Consider the following 13,547-nt stretch of genomic DNA (forward strand, 5'->3'; position numbering starts at 1 on the left):
AAAAAACATAGTTCACAGGCTGTCCCTATGAAACAAGTAACTAATAATAAATTGTAGTCATATCGGCAATGCTTGCAAAACATGAATAAATCAATTATAGAGTCTCTTCTCTTCAATTACTTTTTTTTTATGTACGACACTTGCACGGACACAGCACACACGCTTTTATACACAAATTTTAAAATCTTATAAGATACGAAAATACGCATACATATAAAATATATAAAATATTTTTTGGATAAATTGTAATTATATTTTAATATTTTATTAATATTAAAATATAAATTAATTTTAATATTTTATTTTAATTATATTAAATATTTAAAATATTTTTTATTTTAATAAATAATAATATATACTATATCTAAATTCATTTAAAAAATATATGTTAAAAATAAGATTGGACACGCTGACACATGATAGTATTTAGATGTATCTAAGTGTATCTGAAGAAAATTTTTTTATTTTTTATTAAGACACAGTTAGACATAGCAGACATATGTATTAGACAAGTGTCAATGAGTGTCATATCTAAAATGTGCTCGACACGTAAATACGGCAACTCAACAAAGTGTTCGTTCATAACTTATTTTCTACATTTTCAGTTAATAAAAAAACTTTAAAGTATAAATGTTAATAAAACAATATTCTCATTTGAACTCAAATAAAATATGTATAAAAGATAAAACTAATATAAATAAAAAATATTTGATTTTAATTCAAATTTTAAAATATATTTATTTTTATAAACTTATAAATTTAAAAAAAATAATCGACATTTTTTTAAATTTATTAAACATCATCATTTGATTTATTGATATATAAAGAATTATTATAAGAACTTTTGATATTGAAAGTGTGAATATAACATGTAGCCCTGGCCTCTAGAGTGGTATAGAAATTTAGTTAGATTTTTCCAAAATTTGATGTACTAATAATACGATCAGGACGATTGTTATACATTATTTATTTCACAAAGTTAAATAATAATATGATTGATATAATATTTTAATTATTTTTTAATATAATATTTTAATTATTTTTTAAGTTATATATTGTATATATTTGTTTATTCGCTTCATATTTTTTATTACGATTATCTATCACTATCTTCGAAATATTCTTTTCCCCTTAATTTTGCCTTTTGTTCCTACAAAATAGCCCTACCTGCAAAATTAACCGACAATACACAAAAACATTAAATAAAATCTAATTTTTACACAAATTGAAAATTAATGAATTTTTTTTATAAAAAACCGTCAATATAATAATATATTATGAATATAATAATGCTGTTAAAATTTTTCCCATGCACGTTACTTTATCCAAACCATAGTCAGTCAGTCACCTTAAATAAATGTTCATTGACTCAATTTAATTTTCAACTAACCTTTGACTAATTTTCCAGTAATTAATTTTAAACAAAAAGACAAAAAAAAAAAAAAAAAGAAACATTACCCAAGTTCACTGTACAGCTATATATGTACATATATGCATGTATTTGTTGTATGCGAAGAAGTAATAAAGGGAGACAAAACAAGATTCAAATTAAATAAGAGAAGAAATTACAAAGAAAGGGGTTGAGTGTGAAATTCAGCGATGCTCTCTGAAACGAAGAAGCCTATGAAGAAGAGTGGGAGGCAGATTCTGAAACTTGCCTCGTTTCTTATTAAACGCACTCTCTCCAATGTAAAACGCATGCAGGTAATCAATTAATCACACTACCGTAATTAATCATACTGGCAAATTTCATCTGCTTTAAAAAAATTTAGAAAAAAGAAGATATATTTTTTATAAAAATGCTCAACGATGACAAAAAATTAGTTACTACATCTTTGTAAATTATACAGGGAACTACTCCGATAAAGATGTCTAAAATATCATTTTTTTAAATATGTTTTTTAATAATTAAACTTTAATACATATAATCGATTAAATTATATTATTTTTGTCAAAATTAGGTCAGATAAATTAATTTGACCAAAAAATAATGAATAAAATTTTGAACCAATCTAAATTAATATTATTTTTTATAAAAAATAACTACAATACCCTTATTATAGAAAATAACTAAAATACTCTTATTATATATATTAATTTTGAGAATCTTAAATTCTAACCCTTTTCTTCTCTGTCGTCGTAGAGTTAGGATTTATATTTTTTGAAATATATATATATATATATATATAGGAATATTTTAGTTATTTTTTATAAAAAATATTAATTTAGACCGGTTTAAATTTTAATTTAATTTTTTGGCTAAACTGATTTGTCCGGTCTAATTTTAATAAAAATAATACAGTTTAATTAATTATATGTGTTAAATTTTAATTATTAAAAAATATCTTTAAAAAAAATATTTTTGACATCTTTATCTAAGTGACTCCTTTATACATATGTGTTACATAACTCTTTGATAAAATAATTAAATTTTTATAATGGAATAACAAAAAATTATAACGGAAAATTAAAGTTTTTATAAATATCAAATATGTATCTATATCGATAGTTAGTTAGTGGTTGATTTTTTATATCTATGTAGCATAGTATTGTAATTTTTGTAAGTCTAGGTAGTCATTTGTTTATAAAAAAATGATCCATAAACACTAAGTTTTAACACCACTGTATATTTATACATATAATTTTAATTTTTTTTTACAAAATAATAAGTTATTGAAATAATCAATTTAATAATTAAATATTTTTATAGCATAATAATCAAAGTTTTTTTATCAACATCAATTATGTATTCTTATACGGTAGCTGATTTTTAATATTTATGTAATATAGTGGTAATTTTTATAAATATAGATAGTTATCGTTTTATAAAAAATACTCCATAAACACAAAAAATAGCCACTATCATATATTTGTATATATTTATATACATTATTTTACAATTTTTTCTAAAAAAATAAATCATATTAGAATAGTCAAAGTTGTTTACAGTGACATAATTAAATTTTTTCGTAGATACTAAATATATATTTTTACGTGATGACAAATTAATGAATAATTTTAATATTAATTGAATATAATTATTTATTTCTTTGACCACACTTAATAACTAATTTCTCAATAAATTTAAATCCTTCAATAGATCATAGGACAGAAAAAGTTAATAATTTTATACGTAGAAAATCATTTTTACGAAAGGAGTAGTAACTTTAAAATTTATAAACAAAAATCTGAACCAAAAAATTGTTTATGCATGTATTAATAGATAATAGATTATAAATTATAAAAAATACCACGAAAAAGTTCTTTTTTTTTTTTTTTTTTACATTTTTAAGTTTGCATGAACCTAACAAAGTGTAAAAATAGTTGTTGTCCACGAGAATCTGCGAGAAAGGGACATACGTACACATAAAAGCAGAAAGCAAAAAGAAATTGGTGCAGAGAGGGTAATAGGGTTGGTAATATATACATATCCTCTCTTTGATCATCAACAGAAAATTAAGAGTGTAGAGAGAATTTTCTTTTTTTTTTTTTTCTCATTTATATTTGAATCCTATTACCAAGAATCATAGGATATGGTTAAGGATTCATAATAAGTATCTTCTTGAACATGGTTTGACTTAAAGTCAAGAACAAATAACCATATAGTATCCTTTGATACAAAGAGTAGTTTTATATATATTTGTTTGTTTTTTGGAAGAAATTAAAGAAAAAGAGAGATGATGACGATGATGATGCAGGGTGAAAGATTGATGGAAGAAGTAGCAATCATTGGAGGGTTGATCGGTGTGCAGTTTATGGCGGCAGGGAACGCTGTTTTGATGAGCTTTGTTATGTCTTTGGGACTCAAATCTCTCACCATTGTTACATTCATGTCCCCTGCTACATCTCTTTTGCTCTCCCCTCTTGCCTTCTACTCTGAAAGGTTCTTCCTTTTTTTCTCTCTCTTTTAATTTTCTCAAATTATTGTTATCATTTTGGAGATTTATTATTGTTATTAACTGCTACAGGAGCCTGTGGCCCAAGAAATTCAGTTTCAAGTTGATTTTGCGGTTGATCTTGCTTTCCTTGGGAGGGTTAGTAAAAAGATTTTTAATCCTTTAATTATGATTCATGCGTTACTCATTTTGATCTTCTACTTCTTTTTTCATTTAGTTTTATTATTTTATCCATATGAAAATTTTATGATCAAAGATACGTCATCAGTTTCATGTTTTATTGTCATACTTTATTAATTATTCTTGATTCCCTACCTTTTTTTTTTCTTCCTTTTTCATAAGGGATTTGGGCGTGATAATAGTTGTTGAATTTGTAGAATATTTATGTCTTACCAGTGAAATAAGTAAGGAATTTAACTAAACAAGCCAGATCTGAGTTTTGGGGTATGGAAAGAAAGTTGAAAAAGGGGGTTTTTCTGTGTGGGGGATAAGAATTAATTAAGAAACTAATTTTAGGAAGTTGCTGAAGGTGGATAGATTATGATAGGGTTTTAGGGGAATATTTGATCCCTAGAATCTCTACAAATTAAATATTTGGGTATTACATCCTTAATTTGTGCGTATCCACTATTGATTTAGAGTACGGCTTACCTTGTCGCTTTGGGTTTAGGATAACAATAATACTCATCATATTGATTATGTAAAACTGGTGGATCCTTTACATAGTGTCCGATTAGATAGGCGAAGACAAAAAATGTGGTGAAGAAAAAGTGGAGACACAACAATAACTATTGTGTTTTATTTAACACCGATACAGATTAGAATGAGACAAAAAAAAAATATATATATATATATATATAAATAGAGGGCAAAAAACGCAATTGAGCCAAGGGGACGTTGAAATTACGTGAATCAGCCAAAACGAAATCTGATTCACTAATTCACCAAAACACAAATATATATAGTTCGAATCAAGCCATTTCGAACTTGGATTTAATGTAATTCGAATTGTATTAACTCGAATTATATGCAAACGTCAAACATACATAATTCGAAGAGTGTTACTTCGAATTGCTATGAAAAGTAAACTCAGCATAATTCGAACCGAATAAATTCGAATTACTAAGAAATCTTAATGAATCCTAATTCGAACTAAGATGGTTCGAATTATATTAAAAATAAGATATACAAATTTACTCATATATATTAAATTTTAATAACATATAAAAATTTAACAACTTTTTAAATATTTTTTTATAATAAAAATTAATATTTATTTATTAAATTAAAAATAACATATGTTAATATTCTTCAATAAGTTTAAGTTAACGTAATGTGACATTAATAATGAGATTTTTTAATAATTTATAAAAAATATTTATAATTATTTTTAGAAAATATTTATTATTTTTTAATATTCATTATAAGTATTATTAAATATAATTTTTATTGTGCTCTTTATTGTATTCCGTATGGATATTTAATAAAGACATTTAATAATACCCATAATGAATACAATCAAGAGTACATACAATAATAAATTATAATATTATTTTTTAAATTTGTTATAATTTTTTTATATATTTTTTAGTATATTTTTTAATATTATATAATATTTTTTAGTATACTATTTTAGTATGTTATAATTTTTTACTATTATAATTCTAAAAATAATAACATACTAAAATAGGATACTAGAAAAAATAATCTATTATTTTTAAATAAATTATTAAAAAATCTCATTATTAATGTCACATTAGTTAACTTAAACTTATTGAAGAATATTAACATATGTTATTTTTAATTTAATAAATAAATATTAATTTTTACTATAAAAAAAATATTTAAAAAGTTGTTAAATTTTTATATGTTATTAAAATTTAATATATATGAGTAAATTTTTATATCTTATTTTTAATATAATTCGAACCATCTTAGTTCGAATTAGGATTCATTAAAATTTCTTAATAATTCAAATTTATTCTGTTCGAATTATGCTGAGTTTACTTTTCATAGCAATTCGAAGTAAAACTCTTCGAATTATGTATGTTTGACGTTTGCATGTAATTCGAGTTAAGACATTTTTGAATTACATTAAATCCAAGTTCGAAATGGCTTGATTCGAACTACATATATTTATGTTTTGGTGGATTAGTGAATCAAATTTCGTTTTGGTTGATTCACGTAATTTTAACGTCCCCTTGGCTCAATTGCGTTTTTTGCCCATAAATAGACATTATTATTTTTGTCTACCATCATAAATTTCCACCTTTTTCAACGGAAAAAGTTACGTCGGACAGAAAAAGCTACCTCGGTGAAAATTAACACGTTGGCAGTCACCTAATTAATCAAACAGAAATATTTAGAAAAGAATAAAAACTAGCTCAATTTAAAGTTATTTTATTTTATATTTATTAATTAATTTTAAAATAAATATATAATATTAAATATAATAAATATATAATTTCAAATGTTAATATATAGAATAAATAGTTAAATTAGTCTTTTAAAAATCATAAAATTTTTAAATTAATATTTGAATATTTTTTAATCAAATTTATCCTTCAAAAATTTAAAATTAATTACGTTAGTATTTTCATCACTTTTATAACCGACGAAATTATTACTTATAAAATTAGATTAAATTAGTCCTAATTAATAAACTCTTATTCTAATTTCATGTATGAATACTTGAATAGTCATTCTATCATATATATGCAGAATCTGATTATCACTAAAATTGTATGCACGGTCCATCTACTTCAAACACCTCTCAACAGAGTAATCTCTAAACTTACCACAAGTAGTCCACGAAGGTTGCATTCAACAAAATGTGTCACAAGGGACCACCTATAATCACCAAAACCAAGGTGAATGGGTGATAATTCTCAATCATCTTTTCATAAACGATCCACAAAAACTTACCCCAATAGTCATGCAAGTAGTAACTATTCTCAAGATACATTTTTTTCACCTAAATAGATCTGTTACGAGAAGGATACGGGACTTGTTCCAAACAATGAAATTTAAAAAATTAGAATACTGTTAGAGTCATTTTTTACGTCGTTGGTCCTAATTGGTGATTTTAGAACCTAATGTGTATGGTATGTTTGCGAATTATTTCGTCGTTGCTGGATGGCTCGTCGACGAGGATCATGGAGATTCTTTTACATTTTTTCAGTTTAACTCTCTTAATATATCACTCTGTAATCTGTATAAATAAATTGAGAGTTATTTGATGGTATGCAGGACAACATTCCAGGTTTTGATGCTGAAAGGAATGAATCTAACCTCACCAGCAATGGGGACTGCCATGCCAAACGTTGCCCCTGGACTTATCTTCATCATTGCTTGGATCTTTCGGTAGTAATATTTAGTTTTGCTAATATGCACACTCTGCAAAATCATTTTATAGTCATTTGGGGCGGAGCCAGATTAACTTGCAGGGAGGGACTAAAAATTTTTTTACAATTAACAAAAAATAAAATAAAAATTATAAAAAGAATTAAATTAAAATTTATGTATAACTTATAAAAAAATTTGATGGTTAAAAAAAGTCATTGTCCCCTTATTTTGTATGAGGCTCCGTTTCTATAGTCATTTAAAAAAAAAAACAAAACAAACAGAGAAAACGGGGATTTCATTTGGATTACTTGTTATTTTTAAATTTTTTATACTAAAAAAGTTATACATAATTAAATAATAAGCTTAATTTTGATGTCTTATAATATAAGACTGTATTATACTTGCATGCGTCGAATTAATCTCGACAATTGAATTTCACATCATCATATAGGCTTGAATAAATACTTAAATTAGTTCTTAACGAGTTTTAGATAAAAAGCTTTGGTCTCCAACTTATTTTATTTTTAAAATTTTTCGAAAATTAATTTTGTCGGACATCTTAGTGTCTTCATTATTTTAAATGAAAAATAATTTGTTTTATAGTGGTATTTTTTGAAAGTGAGTAAGGGCCAACCAGTGGCGGAACTTAGTTCAGACAAGGGAGGCCATGACTCCCCCAAACTTTTTATAAAAAACTTAATAGTACTTTTTCAAAAAATAAAAAGTAGTTCAATTAACTTAAATACTTTACTATGACTTAAAGTATCTAATAAGTTCAATAAACAACACTCTCTCTATCTTTAAGTTCAAATATAAAAAATTAGATATTTTTTATTTATTTAATTTAATATTATTTTATATTTTACTATTTATTTAATTTAATTTTTTATATGATAAAAAATAATAGAATATTCAATAAGTATTAATATTATTGTATTTGTATAAAGTGATAAAAAAAATTCAATAAATATTATAAATTTTAATATTTGTTCTTCTAACTTCTTCTTTACATATTTTACAGGATATATATTTAAATTTTTATATAAAATAATAATGAAAAATCAAAGAATTGATACATTTTTTAAGAGGAAGGCTAATATTTAAGAAGGAGAACATATAACTTTTACAATATCAACACCTGTAGATAGTTCTTCTACTTTAATGAATCACGAAGAAAGTGAGATATAACCTTCAAAAGTTCAAAAAGTTATATCTGATGACTTTAACCTTAATTTTTTGGAACGAGATCTTGAAAAACGGCTTTAAATTTGGCAATATCTCCCAAACCAGAGAGATGAGATTAGACGAACTTATCTTAAATGGGGTCCATCAAAAATATTTTGACAATTATTTTCTATCTGACCCCCCAAAATTTTGTTTTAAGTTCCGCCACTGGGACCAATCTCAGAGATTTTTAGAGTATAAAAATTGGTTAGAAACAAAAATATATGATCTGAAATTTAGATATTTTGCACACTAATATCTTTGTTAAAAAGAGCAGGATAAATCACAAAAAATGCACTAAAATTATTTTGGTGCTAATAAAAATACTTTCGACTTTTGTTATTGATAAAATATTTTAAAATTATCTAAAAATGTGATAAAAATGTCCAATATTAAATATGTATTTTCAAAAAATATTTTAGAGATTGAATTTCGATACAGTTTTTTGCAAACACGATTAGAAAAATGAAATATTTTTATCTTTAAAATTTTGGTGATTTTGTTTGCTAAGTATATATGTTTTTGTGAATTTTTTTGTCAACAACCAATAATATTTTTCAAAAATACAAAAATTCTAGAGATAAAATTTTTATCTGGTTTTTTGTGTGTATTTTCTAAATAGTTATCTAAATAGTCTTATAAAAATTTGGATCAAATGCATAATTGATTTGTCAAATATAAAAGTTGTTTGTCACTTTATTAAAAAAATAATTTTTTTTAGCATTTTTGTGTGTTTTAAAATAATTTAAGGATTTTTTTTTCGATAACAAAATTTTGAAGCATTTTTGTCGGCACTAAAATGATTTGAATGCATTTTTGGTGGTTTACCCAAAGAAAATAAATGGCAAAATGAAATCAGTATAGAAAAAGCTTAGATAATAATCAAATCAATTATCAAAAATCAAAATATTGTTATCTTTTCCCTAAAAAAAATTATTCCTATGATTATATGAAAAAGGAAGTAGTATATATTCCCATTTGCTAATTGAGAGAATTTTGATGTGAGGCAGGTTGGAAAAAGTGAACATAAAATCGACATATAGTAGAGTAAAAATCATGGGGACAATGCTTTGTGTGGTAGGGGCTTTTGCAATGAGCATAATGCAAAGCATGTCCACCAACGCAGCCAAAGGAGATGCAACATTAGTTCATTATATATCAGATCCAACATCAGTTGATGTTGTCTTTGACAAACAGAAGATATTGGGTTGCATCTATCTTCTACTCGCAATTTCTTTATTGTCAAGTTCCCTAGTCTTGCAGGTACATACCATTCTTTCTCTTTTTAAATATAATTTAAATCATTTTTTAAAATTTATACCACTCCCCTCGCGTCATCCTCAATTCCTCATTACCCATAGTACAATTGAAGTCTACGCATTGCTTTTAACATTAAATTAGTCTAAATAATCTAAATATATTTTAAATTAGTTATTTCTTAATTTTGCAGGCTTTTATTTATATAAAAAGAATAAAAGATAAAGTACTCGTTTAGTCCGTAATCTTTAGGTTAAGTTCTAATTTTGTTACTAATATTTTGAAACGTTTTATTTTTATTTCAAACTCTTATTTCGTCTTATTTTAATTTTTTAGTCAATTTTTTTTAATTATTCTTTTTTCTTCTTAATATTTTTTTAGATAACGGTAAAAATCTTACAATGGTCATAGTCGTGATTCTAGTTAATTGATAGTAAAAGTGATAAAAAAAAAAAAAGATATAACAAGATAATAATAGATGAAAATGATATATTTAGAAAAAAAAGTTTAATTTCACCATAGAAAAAAAAAAAGAACAAAATAAAAAATTTAAAATAAAAATAAGATGTTTTAAACGTTAAAAACAAAATTAAAATTTTAAAAATTAAAATAATATTTTAACTAATAAAAAATCAACATATTTATAGGAGAGAACAGCAACTTTTAGTCAAATTCAAAAGAAATGTGTTATTTAATTAGTGCTCTCAAAAATAACCATGTAGTGCTTTCATTACACTATATATATGTAGCATAAGTATATAAAACATTTCTTGCAGGCTTTTATTTTTAGAGATTTTCCGGCACCCATATCGATGTGCGTGATCACATCCTTTTTGGGCACGTTCATAACAGCAGCATTTCAATTCCTTGAAGATCACGAAATCAAAACTGGTTCGGATGTTCTTAGTGCCCGAAACCTCATCATGTATTTTCTTCTGGTAATTTCCAATGCACTTTCTTTCGGATCATGTATTTGACATTGCAATTGGGTTATTAAAGTGATGAGAAATGCTACATGGCACAGGAAGGTGCAGTAAATGGAGTGTGCATAAGCTTCAGTAGTTGGGCAATAAAGAAGAAAGGGCCAGTTTTGGTGTCCATGTTCAGCCCCATTGGCACCGTATGCTCTGCCATTTTCTCTGTTGTTACCATAGGAGTTACCATCAGTGTTGGAAGGTACCTTCATCACATACATTATTATTATTATCAAAAATACTAAAAAATGAGTAGAATTTATTGTTTAAAAATATGAACTAAAAGTATGTTGTTAGATTGTTAGATTAAAAGAATTGGAATGAAGGTTAAAAATGCTGGCAAAATATAATAAATTCTGCTAGTTGAATTTTTTTTCTATTATTACTTCTATTTATTTTTAAATAATACAAAAATATTATCTATATATAAAAAATAATTATTAAATTAGTCACCATATATTTATATAACTATATGTATTTAATTATTTTTTATTTATATTTTGTATTTTAATTTAGTAACTAATTTTTAGCACTCGTAATATGATTGCAAGTAATTCTAATGTGCTAACAAGAATATCTAATACTTATTGAGTACAATTCTGCTATATTTGCAGCTATGGGGGAATGTTTATAATGTTCACTGGGCTTTACTTTTTCCTTTGGGCTAAAGGGAAAGAAGAAGACATTGAAGGCAGTGGCAAACAAGGTGAATATGATATTGAGAAGCCTCTCTTAGAATGATGTACTGTACTAGGTTCGGCCTGCATATCTAATTAATAAAGTATACTGTAAAAAAACAGAAAGAATAATGTATTGTAGGTGTTACATTCCTCAGGGAAACAAGAAAAAAAAAAAAATCAAGTGAGACCAAAGGGAAATATAGTCATCTAGGAATCTGTGATCGTATACTTATAAAAACCCTTAATCTTTAATGGGCATGATAGAGCTTTACCTTAATGAGTTTCATGGAGTTTTTGAATAGTGATCCAAAATATAGATTAGTTCTTTTCTTTTTTTTTTTTTGTCAAAATTAATTTGCGTTGGCCGAGTAATCAATTCACTCATCCACTTAAATAAATGTTGGAGGTTTAAACTTTGGTTTGTCTATACAATAATTTATTGGCCAACAATAAATTTTTAAATAAAAATTCAGATTTACAAGTGAATACCGTGGACAATAAAAAAAAAAACTCTTGTTAGAATAGATAGTAACAAAAAATATATAAATAAAAAGGGATAAATATACATTAAATAAATAAAAAAAAAGAAATAAACCAACTTAGTAGTTAGCTTACTAGTCTATTTAAGTAAGAAATAAACCAACTTTTATATATATATATATATATATATATATATATATACAAATAACTTACAAATATTCTAAACATACATATCATTACCAAATTACGGCTCCTATCCTTTTTACAAAAATATATAACAAAGCAAGAGAAAAACTATAACTAAGATATATACAACACAAGTGAGAGAGCTCATTAGTTTGCAAACCTCATAACTTTTGATCTACAAACTATATGACTCTAAAAATTTAACTCATCACTATAGACATCTCTATCTTCTATTATCCTTTGGAAGTAACTCAAAAATAATTTTGGAATTAAAGTTATCCAAAGTGAAAGTTTATGTTTTAAAACTGAAAATCTGGTTTGACAGCTTTGAGGAACAAAATCTAAATCTTTATAACTTTTAATCCAGAATTCCAAAAATCATAAAATTTGGATGCAAGGAAATAGACATCTCAAAGATTTGTAGAATTTATTTTCACAAATTTTGGAGGTCTAGAGAGAGAAGCAGCTCCGGGAAGTAATTGCCTATGCTGGAGGCAATTCTATAGAATCTGATTTATTCTCCTAACTCACCTTTTGGTTCACTTTAAGCTTCTAGCCTTTCTTTTACCTAATTAATCACTCTAACACTTGTATATTGTGTACATAAACTTGTTTATAAGCCCCAAAGAGCCAAGATAATTATTATCTCATTAAATCACTTTCTCACCTAAATAGTTTATCACTTAAACTAAAAAACAATAACATGGCAATTCACATTATCTCAAAATAGAATCATATATACATTACTACTATCAATCACTCATCAATTCACAAACATGATTCATCATCAAAGTCAGTCACACATCATCATTTAACACAACAACTAAGAATCTAATGTTCCTAACCCTTACCTCTTTGAAGTTCACTCTTTCTAATACTTTTTCTTTACTCCCTTTTTGGCTTGAGCTCCTAGTCCATCATCAATCAGTTTTCCATCAACAAGGCCATAAGGCCGAATTCATGATCATCACAAGAAGGAGGTTCTCATCCTCTCAAGCTGTAAGTCTCGGTTAGTTGAGCTAGAAGAAGAATCAAATGAGACATCAAGAAGAAGGCTTATACCGAAGCAATGAGAGGGAAGTTATGAGGTTCTCACCTAGTTTGCTTGTTGGTCTTTTCATGACCAAGAAGGCTTGTGCAACTGATTCTTCCTCCTTCTATTTTCAGGAATGGATGGCTCTTCACTCTCTCTTTGCTTTACTTACTAACTCAAGAATGGTGGTGATGAGATGAAGAGAAAGTGATGAAATGGAAGAGAATGTGTTCTTGCTCTCACTCTCGGCTTTCTTACTCACTCACTCTTTTGATGGTTCTCTCCCTTTCCTGCTCTTCTCTTAGCATTCTTCTATTGAGAATGATCAGATTGTATGAATTTAAAGAGAATTGAATGCATTTTTTGGTGCCAACAGACCAAGAAAAATAACACTTGTTAGTTTGCATGATTCTCTTCATTTAATTGCTCACTAATGACTCATTATCCTTGACTATCATTTGGCTAAGATGCC

At 25.7% G+C, this 13,547-nt stretch overlaps 1 protein-coding gene across 1 annotated transcript; it reads left to right on the forward strand.

Moving 5' to 3' along the window:
- The first annotated feature begins 1,522 nt into the window (after window positions 1-1,522).
- Window positions 1,523-11,653, forward strand: LOC112720804 (WAT1-related protein At5g47470). Its single transcript, XM_025771891.3, has 8 exons — window positions 1,523-1,704; window positions 3,699-3,883; window positions 3,969-4,034; window positions 7,146-7,259; window positions 9,476-9,728; window positions 10,499-10,660; window positions 10,747-10,898; window positions 11,311-11,653. The coding sequence occupies exons 1-8, from the start codon at window positions 1,600-1,602 to the stop codon at window positions 11,435-11,437; spliced, it is 1,164 nt and encodes a 387-aa protein (XP_025627676.1). The 5' UTR covers window positions 1,523-1,599; the 3' UTR covers window positions 11,438-11,653.
- The last annotated feature ends 1,894 nt before the right edge of the window (window positions 11,654-13,547 follow it).

The sequence above is a fragment of the Arachis hypogaea genome, chromosome 11, assembly GCF_003086295.3.
Source record: "Arachis hypogaea cultivar Tifrunner chromosome 11, arahy.Tifrunner.gnm2.J5K5, whole genome shotgun sequence".
In the NCBI taxonomy this organism is placed as follows: domain Eukaryota; kingdom Viridiplantae; phylum Streptophyta; class Magnoliopsida; order Fabales; family Fabaceae; genus Arachis; species Arachis hypogaea.